The 19,569-nt window shown below is 40.9% G+C and overlaps 1 protein-coding gene across 3 annotated transcripts in view; it reads right to left on the bottom strand.

The window, feature by feature from the left end:
- Positions 1-19,569, bottom strand: part of LOC136676821 (alpha-ketoglutarate-dependent dioxygenase FTO-like) — a 182,556-nt gene that overhangs the window by 91,480 nt on the left and 71,507 nt on the right. Inside the window, exon 9 of one of the 3 annotated variants that reach the window (XM_066654065.1) lies at positions 14,707-14,829. The exons of the other annotated variants lie outside the window; for them this stretch is intronic. Coding sequence (XP_066510162.1) covers positions 14,808-14,829 — 22 coding nt within the window. The 3' untranslated portion in view covers positions 14,707-14,807. Of the gene's footprint in view, positions 1-14,706; positions 14,830-19,569 lie in introns of those variants that run through there. 3 annotated transcript variants of the gene reach the window in all.

Raw genomic sequence — 19,569 nt, 5'->3', positions numbered from 1 at the left:
TGAATTTGTGGGTTGTGTTTTTTTTCCTGGTTCTTTTGTAATTATTTGATTAATAATTTATGGATGTTGTTCACAAATTGTTGTTAATCTTGGTAACTGTGATCCCCCGAATCATGTCAATAAACAGCTTGTCAAACATTAGCAGGAAACTCATGTACACAAATAATGAATATATATGAAGCATTGTGTATTTGCAGATAAGCAGACACAATTAGCTGTGAGATAACATCTGTACAGTGGGGTTCATACCAGCAAGTGTCTGCTTCCAGGTGTGGCACCTTAACATGCACCTTAACCCACAAATCCACCTAAGCTGCATACTTCATATCCGCCTCTGGCTTAGGCAGTTGTGTTCAGCTCTGAAATCGTCAATGTACAGTAAACATGTGTATATAATTTCAGGCTCGCATTTCAATCTTTGATGTATTTGCATGCGAAGGCCCACACATGCTGTGGGAAAGTGAGGGCTGATAGCTCAATTAAGGCCTGCTGAGTGACTATAGCATTGCTAGCCTGGAGGCTAGCAGGAGGTATTCCGTTTTCAGGTATGTCTGTTAGAGTGGTAACGTGTCAAAACCTGATGCTTCGCCAATAAACAATCCTCTGTGGTGATATGACAAGGCAAGTGTGAATTACTGCTCTACACCTGAGTCAATTAAAACGCAGGCGAGAATATACACACACTTGCAAGCCTATAAAATGAAGGCATTCTTACCCAGACTCATAGCCACACTATTGCACAAAAGCATATTTTTGAAACTACTCACATTCACTGGAATATAAAATGAGAACATGTGTCAGACTGATGAGCCCCAGGCAGATTATGCTTTATCACATCTCAATCAGGGGAATGTGAGAGTGATCACACACCTGAACTCCCTCTCCGTGACTAACAAAGTCTTTCAGGTTTTCACCTTCGTTACTCAACACACAGGTGCAAACACTCCTTTTTGTTCTTTAAATTGCACCCACCCACTCCATGGCAACATTTTATTTGATACATAGGGACTTCACACCACACACTTTAGCAGAGACCGTGTATTTTAGTCAAGTTAAAAACTGTGCATCTCACAATTTTAGTCACAAAACATGAAGGCAAACTTGTGTTACCACTGAGACAAAAGAAGCCAACCAGCACTTCTTTTCAAACTGCAGCTAATATAACATCATAGGAAAGCTCCACATGCTCAAAGACGATTACTAACAGACAAACTCTGGAGACATTAAACAGCAGATATCCAGCCAAATCAAAGGAACACTAAGAAAGATTTGGGATTTTTGCTTCTGGGCTCGCTTTACACTGTTGTGGAGTGTATTTCACTTTTACACTGCCGTCCTCTAATCAAGGAGGAAAGGGAAAGAAAGATACATAGTGCAGTTTCTGCAGTGCTGGGCCCAGAGCGGCAACAATAAAGACAAAACTCTCCTTATTAAAGGCCAGTGAAGCATCACAGTAAATTTCAAACTGCAATTTAAAGGTAAAAATACTACCTAGATTTCCATCAACACCATGGATCTACTAATGACAAGCTTTTTTTAAATGGTTTATGAAGCACAATGCAGGATGCCTTGAATAAATTAATAATAATAAATAATAATAATAATAATAATAACCAGCAAACAATATGGTTATTTTTTAAACAAAAAACTGGGAATATACCAGGGCTCCTTTCCGTCTTAAACCTGCTCTCTTCCATTTTTTTTCTGTCAGGTGTGTGGAGCGCTGGCAGTGCCAGTTTACCAGCGTAGCGAGTGCTGCTGTCAGGACGCTGGTTAATAAGCTTGGCATGCGAATTTCTCCTAATCAGCTGCTATTAAACAAGCCCTGCTGCATCTGCCCAGGAGTTTGACAGCTTCGCTACGGCAGCATAGAGGGCAAAAACTCAGCATGTCACCCAGATGAAAACAAAGGACCCAGTGCAGGGGAAAACACACACACACACACACTGCACTCTCCCAGTTAGCATTAGCGAGTGACTCATGTCTGTGCCAGAGTGCAAGGCACATTATCTTCAGAATTTTATTTCTCCCATTTCTGCCATCAGTGCAAAATTAGATTTATCATTTTCACTTTAGAGGGAAAGTTGGGGGGAAAGAAATAAAAAGCGGCGAAGGTAAAAATGTCCTCATAAAGTATCAATAACAATGCTGAGGGGCTTTCAAATGCACTGGACGGCCTGATGGCTTTATTCGTCAAAGATGTCTTTAGTGGACCCGCTAGTGTAGTTTAGAGAATCATAAATGTCGGATAAGGGTAAAATTGCATGCTTGGAGTATGTGTGTGTGTGTGTGTGTGTGTGTGTGTGTGTGTGTGTGTGTGTGTGTATGTGTATGTGCTGATGACAGCCTGAGCTCCAAGGGCTATTAAGCTAGCAGTGTGCGGCAGTTTTTTGGCTCCTCGTGTCAAGCGGCATGGTGAATAGTTCCACCTGAGGCTGAGAATATACGGCATTGTGATTTCATGATGCTAAAAAGAAAAAGAGAGAGATGGTGTGTGTGTGTGTGAGAGAGAGAGAGTTGAGGGGCAGTGTACAGGCTGCAGAGAGTAGTGGGAAAGTGAAAGAGGGCACATAAAAATAAAACATCCCTCCAGCACAGAAGAGGAGTGTAAAGGGAATGAGAATGAGTCGCGGATGGAAAATAAAATAAAAAAAACAGCAGCAAAAAGAAAGAGAGAGAAGAAAGAGGAAGAAAGGGATTGACTTATTTCCACAGGCGATTCACCATCGGTCGCTCAAGCTGAGAACACACACTTGCAGGCAGACCTCGGGCTGTGTGCACCAGGAGGGCAAGAGGACGGAGAGAACACACTGAAGATGAGGCAGCAAATAAACTACACCTAAACACAGTAAAGACCACAAGTGAAATGAGATTTCTCTTCAAAGTGCAACATCATCCAGCAAGAGCAGCAGTTCCAAACATCTCCAGGCTTTAACTAACAATTAATCTATCAACTTCTAATCAAGCAGCCTACATAACAATCCATTATAGCTTCTGTGGTTTCGGGTTTGTGTCCTCAACACACTGCTGTCTTCACTTAAAATTCCACTGTTGACATGCAAATTGTTATTGTTGTTGTTGTTGGTCCATTTTTCGGCTGCACCCTTATTGGGCCGCCACAGTCGATCACTTACCAACTCCCCCACACATCAAACATGGCACAGGTTATATAGCAAATGATCTTCCTCATCTAACCTTCACATTTCACCAGGTTTGGGACCTGCACTAGAGGCACACACAGATTCCACATAGACAGTGACCCCACGTGAGTCACAAACACGGGTGAGATACAAGTTATTGTAAGAGAGACTGCAACACATGCCAGACTGCTATCAAAGCAAAAACAAACATATTTAACCAAAAAGGCATTCCCAAATGTGTACGTATGAGATGGGAATATCTGGCAACCCCACATGAAACAGTAGCATTGAAGGAGCACTAAGTTGTATTTTTACTTTAAAATTACAGCTTCACTGTGATGCTCCACTGACCTGTAATAGAGCCTCTGTTTCTACTCCAGGCACAGCACTGCAGAAACTGCACTATGCAACATTGGGAGGAGGGTAGGAAATCACAACCTCCCTCCCCTCTCCCTGTTGATTACAGTACAGTGCCATAGAAATGAGCTACACTCTAAGAGAAGCCCTAGAGCAAAAATACAACCTTACATCATGTTCCTTTAAAACTTTCCCTAGGCCTAACTCCAACCCAATTGTGTAATTCACTTTTACAGCACTGTAAAGGACACTTTGCTTCATCATAACACATAGATATTACACACTGATCACAATACACTCAAAGTGTACCAAAGTGCCCTCAATCTACAAATGACATGTTATTGGTTGTGGTCTTTTAGTAAGATATTTACATTTTATACGTGATATCACGTCAGCATATGAACATTAAAGTGCATTAAGGACATCTTATGAATGCTGTCAACTTTTCACAGTACAATATTTCACTTTTTAAAACAAGAACTTTAGCTTTTCATCATTTCAGACACAAACTTAGGGCAAATCTATGAAAAATGCGTGTTAACTCATTCAGCAGAAAATCATTTAATTTATTATTATTATTATTATTTATTTTGCAGGTTTAAGTCAAAACTCAAAGTACAATAATGTTCAAAAGTTTGGAATGACTTTTCCACTGCCATCCACAGCTTCTCAGAAGTGGAACCACTGGACTGTAGACCACAGATGCAGTCCCTGAACTCCAAGGAACTCTAGAACTAAGGAATCCTCCTGCAAGGGAAAATACAACCTTGAGCAGGGCAGCCTTGCCCTTAAGTGAGGGAGTGCCCGAAGGCACATCCCTAGAGACAGCCATCAGTTCTCCGTAGGTTGTATGTGAAGTGAGTTTGCTCTGTCTGTAGAGCACTGGTCTGCGACACAGTCCAGACCACCGTTGGAGAGTTGATGGTTATCCCTTGAGAATGGGTATGCAAAAAATTGTTCACTGCTTCCTAAATCTCTCTAAAGCCATTAGTGTTGTTCTTTAAATAACTATTTAGAAACTGGCTTTCCACCATAGGACAAGTATGTATCGTGGAAGAGAACCATTTATGTATTATGCAAGATTTACAATCTGGTCAGAATAATGTAACATGCACCAGCAACATAAATCCTTCAATATTATTAAACATATTATTATAAAAAATATTCTGAACATAATTAATTATATGCTTATTTACCATGCATGCAATACCTATGTAATTACATATGTATTACATGCTATCATTTCACACTAAAACAACCATAAAGACAAAGAAACATAACGTGTGATTTACTGCCTTAGTACATTCTTTCTCTCTCATAGCTCGCCTTTAATTGCCTATAGTGTGTACTACTCTCAGAATTCAGAGCACTGGGTCTCTCTCATAACACCCTGGCTCATTTCACATCTCTCCACATCCAGTACGTCCAGAGCTAAGCTTTCATTCTCTCTCTCTCTCTCTCTCTCTCTCTCTCTCTCTCTCTTTCATTCCCCACCACGCCGTATGCTGCAAATCCTCCCGGACCGCTCCTTTTTATCCTCTGCAAAAGTTCACACACAATTCAGAGAATGGTAAAACATGGCCAAACGCTGCCTGAGAACCACGTTGTTTCACTAATTACAAAAAAAAAAAAAAAGAAAAAAAAAGTATCTGGGCTAATCCAGGCCTGATAAGACACTCATTACCTAGCAAAGACATTTATCGCCGGCGGATTGATGACCCATTTCTGAGAGCGGCAGTGTAGCGAGGGAGAGAAAACTACAGCTGTAGCCCAGTTCATCATTCGTCTGAGAGCGAGGCGGCAGAGAAGTGTAATTAACAGATGCTGCTCGGGCTAATAGAATTCTCTGGAAGCAGCAGTTAGCCGAAGAGACGCAGCTAAACGGAGACGTCTCGTTAAACTGTGAGACGCTGGGACTGAGACAAGTGGGAAAAAGCCATTATTAGGTCTGTCAGAAAGTGGCAAATGAGCAACACTGAGATTCAGCACAATTGTTCTCATCTGTCTCTTTCTCTTTCTCTCTCTCTCTCTCTCTCTCTCTCTCAAACACACACACACACACACACACACACACTAACACAAATCCAATTATTAAACTTCTCACACACAAATGAGCACAATTTCAGACGTGGACGCATTAAGAGGCAAGTTCTTGTGCTCACACTTGACAACCTCCACCCCAAAACACACACACACACACACACACACACACACAGTGTGGGGAAAGAGAGAGAGAGAGAGAGAGAGAGAGAGAGAGAGAGAGAGAGAGAGAGAGAGAGAGAGAGAGAGAGAGAGAGAGAGAGAGAGAGAGAATAAATCAGAGACCCCACTTCTGTTGCTCAATATTCATGAAAGTTACTCAAAGGTCTAGGTCTATTACGTATAATCAATTCACTAATTCTATTCATACATGTTTCGGAGGAGATTATATGTACGGTAATCCCATAAAATAAAAAGTGCGAAGTCCAAGGAGGTTTAAAAATAAATAATTAAATAAATAACAGCTGAAGAGACTCCTAATGACCACACGAAACCTGGCAGACCACCACCACTCTCACCATCCGGCTTCCATCTCTGAGAGACCTTAAGATTGAACCACGCTCCACTATCGCTTCAGATCAGAAATGAAGCCACAGGTGCCTTTGTTGAGCCTCCCACTGTGGGGAAGACAGCTCAGTGCTAGGGGTCTGAAAGGATGTGGATCTATCAGATCAGGAAGCTGTGAAAAAGATATAGACAAAAAAAGAAGAACTGGAGGGCAGCTCCACACACACACACACACACATTTATGTTTCTTACCCATACATTAAGCTATTATGAGGTAACTGTTCAGAAACGGTCACACACACACACACACACACACACACACACACACACACACACACATTAGATGATGGTAGACAGAGGTAGATGTAAAGGTCTACTTCACCTCTCCACTGTCTCCCAGTGTAAGTGTAGTAATGAACACAGACAGCTGTGGGAGCAACCGTGTCACAGAGTGTGAGTGTGTATGTGTGTATGGGTGTGTGTGTGTGTGTGTGTGACAGGGCCATGCTGATGCTCTCTCTCTCTCTCTCCTCTGACCTGCTGTAATTTCTCCTCAGTACGGACCCTGACAGCAGCAGCTGCAGCCGCCACAGCAGACAGATGAAATTTTCATAACTATCTGTACACTCTCCGCATCATTCATAGCAATCATAACCCCGCTGCAGCCCGCCACACACAATATGCTCGCCATGAAGACCCCCATTACATACAATTAACACACACTCAGCTCAGAGAAGGATGTGTCTGAGAGAGAGAGAGAGAGAGAGAGAGAGAGAGGGGTGGGGGGCTAAAAATATCATTACTTTACACACACACACACATACACATATTCCACACTGTGTCTCCTAAAGTCCTCAGAGAGTGTCAGGTAGAAAGAACAAAAGAAATAACAACTGAGAGAGAGAGAGAGAGAGAGAGAGAGAGAAATGGTAGTAAAAGATGTAGAGTAAGGAGAATATAGGAAACAAAAACGCAAGAGTACAGAAAGTAAGAAAAAAAGCAAGAAAGAGAGAGAGAGAGAGAGAGAGAGAGAGAGAGAGAGATAGAGAGGGAGAGAGAGAGAGCGAGGGAGAGGGAGTACAAATATAAACAGAACAAATAGTGCAAAAAGAAAGAGAGAAACAAATAAAGTAACTAAAATCAGAGCAAAGCAAGAGATAAAAAGAGAGGGTAAAGAGAGAGAGAGAGAGAGAGAGAGAGAGAGAGAGAGAGAGAGAGAGAGAGAGAGAGAGAGAGAGAGAAAGCATGTGCTGTAATAGAGGGGAATCCTCTCTGCGGAGCTGGTTAGAGACAGACGTTAGTTAAAGGAATAATTGAGAGATCCATGTGAACAGCTCTGAGAGCCATCAGGCTGATCCCTGCTCACACAGCTGTGGAGAACACTGCTGCCCACCAGACCCCCATCATGCCCGGGGCTCTTATTAACTCAATGCCCCTGCTTTCCCCCGGGCCTATCACTAAAACAAACACTCAAAACACACACAAAAAAAGAAAAGAAAAAAAAAAACCTCAGCAATCCAGAACCGTGCATTCCCACACCAACACTGCAGACAAACAAGGAAAACAAAACAATAAACAAACATATACTTACAGTCTTACTAGTTATTATAAAGGTGCTTCATGTGTAATTACCTGGTCATAAGAGACACAATCCACCACTACCCCACTATATATCCCACTGTGTCCTAATGCTACACTTTAATTTCAATAGACTACAGAGAGAGAAGGACTGGCGCCCCCTCCAGGGTGTGTTCCTACTTTGCGCCCAGTGATTCCGGGTGGGCTCCGGCCCCACCGCGACCCTGAACTGTATAAGCGGTTACAGCCAATGAATGTACGACTTATGGATAAAATTAGTTTGATGCCTGAACTGCTAAATGTAATCAGCAGGATACTAATGAATACTGATCCCGAAGGTGTAACCCGTTAGTTAACAACCCCCTTTCTCAGAACAAAAGAAAAACATCACTGCAGCTCACTGGCAGAGACCCGCGCTGCTCACTAACATCTCACTCCACGGGTTCGACACAAGCAGTAGGAAAGGGGATTGGTGCTAGCACAGAAATCCTGACAGGCCAAATCCATGTTCACACATCCTTCCTCTACCATCGCGCCTGTGGGCTGTGTTCTTTGGGGTTGGCCTCTTTTGGGAATCCTCCACTTTTCCCCAATCTGGTTAAGCCCTCGCGTTCTCCAGCTATGTTTCCATATTAAAGCAGGCTTTCTGGCAGCAGGAGCTCTTCCTTCACAGGCCCTAAAAGCCTGTGGCTCACTTAATTGCTATCCGGCCTTACTCTTACTGCGAAAAGCATAATTATGAAATGACTGTTTTCATTAAGCCCCACAAGCAATTAAAGCCAGAAGGGATTTTCTTTTTCTTACTCCTCTCTCTCTCTCCCTCTCACAAGCCAAGGATTGGTTTACATGGGCAGAGAAGGTCTCTCTCTCTCTCTCTCTCTCTCTCTCTCTCTCTCTCTCTCTCTCTCTCTCTCTCTCAGACAAACACAGTTGGGCTGTTTTACACAAATACACAATGTGCTGAATCATGTCCTATGGTAAGATACTGTTTAGAGTTTCGCCACAAAACAGACTGAACCGTAAAAGCTAGGGAAGGGCCTCATGAGTCCCGACATTTTTGAGTGTACCACGTCTGTAAAAGGGGTGTGTGTGCATCACTGTTGAAGAGTACACGTACACGTGGGTCGGTGTGCGGTTTGTGTTTGTGTGCATTCACTGGTTTGTCCAAATACACATAGACGTATATGTACAAATTGAACTTTTCTTTCCCTGCACACATCTGGAAAAAGGCCTCGGCAGATGCTACTGGGTTTGAATTTAAATTCAGTTCAGTGTAGATTCTTTAGGAAATCCATCTTACATTTTCACAGAAATCAGGTTGCTTATTTGAGCATGCTGGATATAGAAATGCAGAGGGCACAGATGTGAACTGGAAGGAGTGTTTACACAGTGGTGGGAAATGGACATTAAAATCTATGCTTTTGGGGTTTTTTAACATTTATGTATTTATTTATTTATTTATTTGTTTAGAGAGTCCTGAGAATGTTGACAAATCCAGCAAGATCCCCAAAAATGAGCACGTAAAATGATTATGAGGAATATAAATATCCATATCAAAACAGGCATAGGCTTAGGGTTACAGTTGGCCTAGGATTAGGGGAGGGGTTAAGGCTCGTTTTATTCAGAAATCCATGGGTACATTCACAAATGATGAACTGCATTCCATACACACGGTACAAAACCTGTTTATGGAATTTCACGGCTGTTTTCCTACTCAGCTCGACTCTGCTCGGTTCTTTTGCTTTTCCACTGCCCAAATCTGGTACCTGGTCCCTGGAACTGGGTACTTTTTAAGTCCCTGCTAGCGCCTGGTAAGAAGTGAGCCGAGTACATACTAAATCTTGAGTCAACTCAATGACAACTCATAACATTTCCCCCTGGTGTTTTGAAGAGGTTTAAATGCTCCTCGGATCAGAGGTCGATGAAAGTATCCAGCAAAAGCCAGATGTGCCACAAGGAAATCTCTGGTGATCTCTGAGAACTGGGGAGTGGAACCATTTTCAGTCCAAAAAAAAAAACAACAAAAAAAAAAACACGTGAACACACAGCACCTAAAGTTACCACTGCCGTGGTTTTGGTTTCAGAGTTTAAAGACATGTTTTATGATGTCACCGGTGGCTCTGTTTTGCAGGGTAGCTGTGCTAGTGGAACAGTGAACAGCTAAAAGTGAGTCGAGCTGTGCTGAGCCGATCCCATGCACTAGAAAAGAACCATTAGTGAAATATGTGGGAAGTGACATTGAGGCACAATAAACCTACAGAAGGAAGAAAAAAAAAAAAAAAAAAAAAAAATATATATATATATATATATATTATCTCTTACATTAACTGCCATCTAAATATCTAAATATCTAAATATAAGAAAGTTTGTTTTGTTGTTTGTTTGGTCTAACAGCAAAATATATATCAGTTCTGTGTTTTATCACAATAAATAATTTTCTTAATATTAAGTTTCTTTTTTCAATCAGTTAGATCAGTATAAACACATGCTGCCACCATAAATAAAGCATATGTCACAATTTTAACAAATAAATAAATAACTGCATGGACCTGGTCAAACAAGTTCTTGATGTTATGTGATATGAATAGTGTATTCTCTCTGCCAAGCCAATGTAGCACTGCTGATAAATAAACACAATAAACCAAACAGGAGCTGCAATACCTGTTATCCTTATATCTCTTCATATATAAACTTATCATTTGTGTATCATTGCTGTCCAAATACAAAATAAGTACATAAAAAAACACTCACTTTACAAATAACAGCAAACCCTTGCTTGACTTCTAAAGTAAAGATAAAAGGATTATATTCCAAATAATCCTGGACTCTTCACCTTTCTTTACATTTTATATAAAGCAATAAACAGTACCTGTGTTTCTATGATTTAAAGGAATATATTTATAATATTCATAAAAGAAATTACTCAAACACCACAACGATGTATGGGTGAATAGGTGAATAACATTCCTTCTGCCAGAAAACGGGGCCAATATAACTCTAATTATGACAAATAATAACCCTAATAAAATTCCAAAACTGATATATTTCCATCACCACCTTTAAATGCACTTTTAAGTCCTTAAACACAGATGTTACACTGGTCTAATTTGACATTGGCTGAATGGAAGCTGCAGGGATGGTGCTTAGCGTGAGATAGACAGGGCGTGGGGCCGTCTGGCAGCAGGGAATTATGTCTTGCATCGTTTTTTATGATTATTAAACAGTGGTTGTTGGCATATCAGAATCCGAGTCATTTACAACCTCAGCTCTGAAGGCTGTCTGCTATCAAACGGCACCAGGGTGGGACTGCACGCGTTTGTTTCGATAAAGGCAGACAAATTAGACAACAGCTTTTAAATGTAACCATCACTTTCACGCTAATTATAGCCCTGCCAATGATGAAAGACAGGGTAGCACCAGGGAGCACAAACACAAACACACACACACACACACACACACACACACAACAGACTAACAACATGCTACTTTCACTGGTTTATTTTCGAGCAACCTATAGCAGGTAAATTGCAGTTTGTGTGTTGGTGTGTTTTTGTATGTGTGTGTGTGTGTGTGTGTGAGTGTGTGTGTGTGTATATGTGTGTTCCAAAATGGCAGGCACAGGTGTTTGCCTGTAAGCTTATTACCCTGAGGTACATTGAGTACAGTTACAGCCAACAAACTCTGTAAACGGTTCACTCGATGCCAAGTAAAACACCCTGTACAGGCCCTGAGAATCTTCAACCACTTTGCCTTCATTCTCTGTGTGTGTGAGTGGGTGTGTGTGTGTGTGTGTGTGTGTGTGAGAGAGAGAGAGAGAGAGAGAGAGAGAGAGAGAGAGAGAGAGAGAGAGAGAGAGAGAGAGAGAGAGGGAGAGAGATAAACTTTGTGTGCATGTGTAGTAAAAGGGTATTATTTCAAACTATTGTAGCAATGTGTGATTCTCATAGACTGACTGCCTGTGAACACAGAACAAAAACTGATTTCAGACATTTCCTGCATTTGTAGACTCTTACCTTTTGAGGCACCTCTTACCTTTCTGATCACATTTGTCCCACATCCAGAGTTGTGAGGCTATCAATAGCGTCTGGGACACAAAAGATACACGTAATTTGCCTTTCACTGTGTGTACCTGGTTGGGAATGTGTGTTGGTCTACGCTGTGTGAGACAGTTGTTAAGATGTACAGAATGATAAGTGAATTTTTAATGGTGAATTTGATACAGAAAAGTTTCTGAGGTCCCACTAGCTAAATAACCATGGGATGTTCCAGAGAGAATGGCTGGAGGACATGGCCAAAATGTATATCACAATGTATTTATTAATTGCAGTCAATAAAACATACTTCCATTATTTATATTAATATAAAAGCCAAAGAAAAACTGCCTAGAACCAGCAAGAAACGTGACATCACCATCAAACATAAGCCTCTTAGATTAAAAATATTAATATTGACATAGCCAACTAAAAAAAGGGAGTGCAATGAACTGATGGCAGTGCCCGGTAATGAACATTAGTCAGCGACAGATGCTGTAAATAATGCATATTGAAATATTGAAAATGTGATTAAAAATGATATCACTGTTATTGGAGCATTGTATATTTCAGTGCGTATTGATATAGGATTATTATCCAGCCCGATAGAGCCACCGCATTTAAGAATAAGATCACAATGCTCAATGCTGGGAATCAGCTAGAGGGGTATATAGACATGGGCCATTGGCTTTTTATGGAGTTACATTCTCTGAAGCAATACAGCTCTATTCAATACCTTTGGGATGAGTTGTAGTGGTCAGAACTAGTCACTCAACATCAGTGACTGACCTCTCTATTGTTACTGTGACTGAATGCCATCAAAAGCTTCGCAGAATAATTTAAAGCCTTTTCACGTGAGTAGAAAGAGGACAAACTAAGTAATACACTTAATTTCAGAAGAGATGCTGGGTGTGGGACGAGCAGGTGTGTGAGTATGTGTTCTTTCATTTGGTTGTAAACAGTCACATGCCCTGCACCCTGTTGAATACCACCCGTCATCTGCACTATTGCAGCAGGCGTGAGAGTGTCCATCTTCATTAAGGACGGACACACACAATCTTCTCCTCTCTGGTCAGAGACAGCAGGCTTATTGTCCACTCTTTTTAGGGCTCTGATAGGAGGGACACAGTCACGGGAACAAAAGCCATGTCACAGGACTGACAGCTACAGAGACACCCCCAAAGCCCCTGTCCCAGCAACAGAACAAGGGCTATGTGCATGGGACCCCTCTGAAAGAAATGGGAGTTTACTGGATCGTCACTCACTTCACTTACATCTGCATATTTGTGCAAGGTTTTGTGACAAGTTGTAAGGAGAATTTTGACTGACCCTAGACAGATGACCGGTTTTGTTCCTTTTCTTGGTGAAAATATTACGTACTTACATGTGAGTTTAAAATATACATAATATACACAATATGAAATATAAATATTTAACGTTATCCTTGGCAATATGACGAAACTATGAAAAATACTTTTATTAATTTCAGGAACACACTATTGCAACAAAAAAATATATATATTTATATTTATATTAATTATATAAAATAAATATAATATATATTAAAAGTATTAAATGGTTTTGTTCATTAAAAAGTTTTATTTTATTACAAAAGTAATTTCAATCATTCAGAGCCACTTTCCACCATACTTTACTGTGCCTAAACGACTCATGTAAAGAACGTATGCCAAATTATGGCTAATTGCATGATGTCGTTAGGTAAACGTTAGAATATCACGATATCACGATACTGATTTTTTTAAAATCGTTTTAAAAATGATGATGATATAATTACAAACGATAATATGGCACAGCCCTAATGTAGTTATAAATTAACCACTGAGACATGGGTAAAACTGTAAATACAATGTTGTGGTATCTATTGTTAATGTGTTATTACGTAGCTATAAGACACATAAAGCAAAGCAGAAACAATTTTCCCCAATATGATAAAATGAGAAAAAGAGAGAAAGAAAGAGTAAGAGAGAGAGATGCACCATTGAGTGTGATGACAGTCTACAGTGTCCCTAATTCTATAGGTCTCCATCCAGGTAAGGTCAAATGTCACAACACATAATCAAAGACAACAAAACACACTTGGTTCCTTAAAGGCAGGCAGGGGTCAGAGGTCATGGAGAAAGGGTGAATGATGAGGGCAGCTGCAGTGACCAATAAAATAATGTGAAGTTATTCGTTTCATTTTAATGTTCTCTTCCAAAGAGATGGTTACTGTATGAAATATAAAATTATATATAAAAAAAGAATAAACAAAAAAAAAAAAACACTTCTTAATCTATAAAAGTTTTTTCAAGGTTATAGCTCACTAAATCTCTGTTACTCACTGGCAGAGAAATTCTGCCAAAAGTGATGATGGCAATCATTCGTTATGATTTATTATGTAGTATTTGCATGTGTAATTAAAAGAATAACTGGAGAAGAGAAGAACATACTACAGGTGCACACAAAGTATGTAGAGGGAAAAATGGGTCACAATACCCCAATACAGTACACAGTTTAACTAGACTGACTGCAGCTAATATCATTTACTTTTATTCCACAGTATATGGATGCCCACTGCATAAAGCAATGGTGGTGATGTTGTAACTGTATGTCGGAGTAAATGGCTGTTGCTTGTGTGCATCAGTATTTCAGTGTGCTATAATGGCAGAAATTAATAATTGTTTCTTCTGAAGATATGTTCTGTAAACCACTGAAGTTAACATCCATTGCGATAAGCTCAGTTTGTCCACTCATGTCTATAACCAAAGCAGACATAGAAAAAAAATCTAAATTAATCACAATAAACTGCACAGTTTAGTACACAGGCCTTTAATAACAAGCGATATAAACCTACAAGTGGCAGTTGTCATAATTATTCAGAAATATGATTATTATGAAGTGTAACCTATTATTTATCATTTAACTATGTAATTTTATTTACATATTTATTTAATTTTCATTAAAGTCATCCATTTCAAAACAGTAACTATGTGTCTAAGACATAAAGGAAAGATAACAATAAACACAGACGAGTGAAACAGATGAAAGCACTGCATATTTCCTCAGGATCTTACGGAGCTCTGCTGCCAGTGTTAAACTCAGCAGCTCTTGATTTACACAGTGCAAGCTCTCCAACTGCTGGCCATGTCAAAGGTCAATGGCTGCCCACTCTCCTGCTGCTCCATTGAGACACACAGAGGGCAACAAGTCAAGCACCGCACATTAAAACAAGCACGCACGCACACACACACACACACACACACACACACACACACACACACACGAATCTGTGGTAGGAACAAGCACAGACATACAGACAGATAGACAGACAGAAAGAGAAATAGAAAAGAGAGAGAGGGAGAGAGAAAGAGAGAGAGAGAGAGAGAGAGAGAGAGAGAGAGAGAGAGAGAGAGAGAGAGAGAGAGAGAGAGAGAGAGCAAGAGAAAGGCCAGATGGGCAAATTCACAGGCCATTTATCAAATCCTCTCTCTCTCTCTCTCTCTCTCTCTCTCTCTCTCTCTCTCTCTCTCTCTCTCTCTCTCTCTCTCTCTCTCTCTCTCTCTCTCTCTCTCTCTCTCTCTCTCTCTCTCTCTCTCTCTCTCTCTCTCTCTCACCCCCATGTAATTCAGTAATCATTTCTATTATCATCTAATGACCTTACAAAGTCTACATCAGTTAGCACGGTCCCTACAAACAGCACAGCTGTTCAGATCATTGCCCCTCCCTCACACACACACATACACACACTGCACCGGCTGCATTTACACACTCTCCACCCCACAGGTCACTCAGGGGTCATCACACGCAGAGATGCCAGGTAGAATGTAGGTATGACAGGCCAGAGAGCCTGTCACCGTGAGGGCTTCTGAAGAAGTGTGTGTGTGTGTGTGTGTGTGTGTGTGTGTGTGTGTGTGTGTGTATACCATTTTCCCAAAGCTAACCTGTCCACACTGTGTCTGCGCAGGCTTAAAAGGTGTAGGACAAGCTGTCCGTTCATTACCATATACCCAGAGTGCATTAAAGCCCTGTTGTTTTACTGCCCAAAGACCCTCATCCCTTCTGCCCACTTTCCACTCAATCCTGAATCTTAATGACTCTAATCTCTGCTAAAGCCCTCTACTGTCTCCATTCAATGACAATGAAATCATATTTTAATTTGCACCCACTAGAACAGGCCTGTATATGAAGACTGGATCAGGCCTCTTGCATTTGGAACACAAGACATTGGAAGACAATTCTGAAAGGTAAATATATTTTAGTACAAACACCAACAACATGACAATACTAAGACACACATCTAACAGCAGTCGGGACCCTTATATGTGTGATACCCTTTCTCTGCTTCACTGTATAACAGCAGATGTAGCATAATGTCCCACTGGGGTTCAGTACCCAGCCCAGGCAACACCAATAAAGCCACTGGGCAAGATTCTTAACCCTTTAATCACTGGAAGATAATTAAAACAGATGCTCTTGTATGGATATTCTCCAAATAACCTTTTTTTACTACTATTATTAGAATAATTATTAGTAGTAGTAGTTTTAATTACAGAACAACTGTAACTGCAAACAAAACAAAAGAAACATTTAGTCAAACTACTTTATTGTGATAAATGTCAGGTATAAAAACTAGAACCATCCTTCAGACGTAAGAAGATAGTTCCATCCAGAAGCCTATACAAAAATAATAAATAAAAAAATCATGTCAGAACAAAGCAGGGGAGGAGAAATGAGTGTGTGTGTGTGTGTGTGTGTGTATGTAAGAAAATGACTGGTCGAGAGCAGCATGAGTAAGCGAGCGCGTTTAAGGGAATAGATGGGTCACTGGGGTGGTGGAAGTGAAGTCATCATTCAACCTGAGCACTTATAAAGCAGCAAGAGGTCCCCTGCGGTCACATTTAGCATTCTCTCTCTCTCTCTCTCTCTCTCTCTCTCTCTCTCTCTCTCTCTCTCTCTCTCTCTCTCTCAAGCCTGCAGCCCCAATGCCCCACACTCCGCACCACTTAAAGTGCTGTTTCAGAAACAACAGCGGTCTGAAAGAAACTCCGAAGGCTTAATCAATCAGCTTGTGTTTATGAGTCCTCGGCCCCAGCGATCCATCATCCCGGCTTTAACACTCCAAACTTTAACGCCATTATGCTCCGAGACAAAGGAGGCCATAATCGGAAAAGCAGAGTCCTCTGCATACTAAACCAATAAAACAATTAGGCTTTTCACCCGCATAGAACCAGCATGAATCAGCAAGGAAGAGTTTCAGCGAAGGAGGTGTGGGGAGGAATTTAATGCTTAAAGGTCCAATAAGGACGTGGTGAAAGAGTGGCATGTGCACACACTCAAAGCCAGGCGCAGAGTCGTGTAATTGAATGCATGGTAAACATACCATAGTCGAAATTCATTTAGAAGCCTTTGTAAAATCTCCATAGAGAAGCATCGCTTGAAGAGAGGCACACGCTGGAGGAGAAGAGCCCAACACGTGAAGAGCCTAACTCTCAATAACAAGAGTCCTCCACGGGGTATAAAGCCCCCCAACACTGGGCTTTGTGGCACTAGAGCTGTGTTCGTGGGTGTATTGGAGCAACATCCAAGCCATTTGAGATGAATTGGAGTGGTGTTTGTGATCCAGAACTAATAATCCAACAATAGACTCTGACCTCGCTAATGCTCATGGGCTGGAATTACAATCAAATCCTCAGAGAAATGTTCAGCGATCTCATCTATTCGCTGAGAAAATCAAATATGTGGTAGTCTGCTATCCCCGCTGTAGATTTTGTAGGAAGACAAACGACTGAGTGATAAGGGGCTGTTTACAGGACTTCCAAGAAAGATACTGAAGCAGAATGAACATCTCACACACTTGCTGCTAAAAGTGTGTTACTGTCTCCCTGTCTGTGTGTTATGTGTGGGAGATAACATCAGCTCTATCTTATCGCGCTGTGTTAACGTCGCACAGGGCCATGTGGTTCTTTTCCTTTAAATGTTGCCTGTTGACAGGCACTTCACAGACCTGAGGCTAATGTGGGAGGTTCCATTATCAGGTCTGGTGCTGAGGGGCAGGATAGGAAAGGGGAGAGCAGGAAGTGATAGAGAGCAAAGGGGGGAGTTCAAACGCATTAGAACGGAGAACGTGAGGGAGAGAGCCTGACCCTATCTAATCTCTCTCACTGATGAAATAAACTTGTGTGTGTGCGTGTGTGTGTGTGTGTGTGTGTGTGTGTGTGTGTGTGCGTGCGTGCGTGCACGTGTGTGTGTATCTCTACGTGTAGACACATCCTTGACGAATGGTCCAGCATGGCCTGGTTTCCAGTTTTCGACGCCTGTGCAAAGAATGCAGAGACTCAAATGCAGAGAGAGCCAAGCATCAACACACACACACACACACACACACACACACACCATACACACACAACACACACACACACAGCCCTCAATGGACATTAGTCAAATGTAATGTGTTGCTTTTAGGAAGTGTCTATTCAGTGCAGTCCAGTGCACTAGTTCGCTGTTTGTTTGGAGGCTGTGGTGTTGTAAGGTGCTTAGGTAATGTGTGTTTGGTTAAGTTTTAAGCTGAGCTTTAACGGAGGAGATGTTTGTATCATCTGCATTTTAGAAGCATATAAAAATGAGAATGATTTAGTGAGGCATAATAATTTGTTTGCGGGGCACTTCAAAACTAAATGACCCTAAATCATTACATACATTAATCTAACCGTATTAGTTGAGGTTATCATCCAATACCTAGTTTTACCGGTAATAAATACTGATTTTAAACAATGATCATGCAATCAAAGAGAATCTGAACAAAACATTGTTCTTCAAACTCACACACACCTACTACTTTATAGACAATAAAAGTTATCTTACATTTCTTCTTTGTTTTATATTATTATAGTATGTATTTACTGTGATTAAGCACCATGCATACAGAGAAGGTATTAGATTAAATATATATAATTATCTTAGGTGCCCAAGACTTCTGCACAGTACTGTGTGTGTGTGTGTGTGTGTGTGTGTTTGTGTGTGTGTGTGTGTTTTGCCTGATGTTATATAGTAAAACACCTGAAACATGAAGGTTTTTCCAGAGATCTGACCTTAGAACCTGCATTCCTTGGTCTGAGGATGTCCTAAAGCACACATCATAACGCAGAACCGCTTCTTTTACAATCAACGGCACACAACTCTAATGATGTTCAACCAATGCGGCTCAACAGTCACAATTTTAACACCGTTTTATATAATCTAGGTAAAATAACGCATTAATGAGTGGCCCTTTTAAACCAGGTCACTGGCCACAGACCTAAATGAAGGCAAGGATACACAAATGTGCACACACACACACACACACAGAGCAAAATGAAAAGGTCTAACAGCATTAATGGGGATTAATGAAGATGGTGAGCTCTCATTGACATCTGTGTCTTACAGATGAATATGACCCTGTGGGCAAGCACCTGTGTGTGTGTGTGTGTGTGTGTGTGTGTGTGTGTGTGTGTGTGTGAATGCACATGTCCAAGTGTGCTGGGGTCCTAAGAGTCCAAAATTGGAGAGAAGTGCATTGTAAACAACTGTGTTATCTGTGTATGTGTGTGTGTGTGTGTGTTATCAGAATGAATGGGCACTGTCTAAGTCAGTCTTATCTCTGAGGAAGGAAGTCACTGGGCTATCAGTGCACACGTGTGTGTGTTTACATAGGTGTGTTTGAGCTTAAGAGTGGGAGAGAAAGATATAAACGGTGTCAGGGAATTGCCATTAAAAATATTCCCTAAAAAATATTTCAGCATTCAACAGGAGTGTGTTTAACACGAAATATATAATAGCAATAATATTATAAGAAATCAGGTGAAAAAAGAATTTTGTCACTCACTATCAGTGTTTAGAGGTTATGAGGCAAAAAGTACGTAGCTAAATTTCACTTGTTT

This window comes from Hoplias malabaricus, chromosome X2 (assembly GCF_029633855.1).
Source record: "Hoplias malabaricus isolate fHopMal1 chromosome X2, fHopMal1.hap1, whole genome shotgun sequence".
Taxonomy (NCBI): Eukaryota; Metazoa; Chordata; class Actinopteri; order Characiformes; family Erythrinidae; genus Hoplias; species Hoplias malabaricus.
Note: the sequence above shows the minus strand (reverse complement) of the source record. Positions and strands in the feature narration are given on the sequence as shown.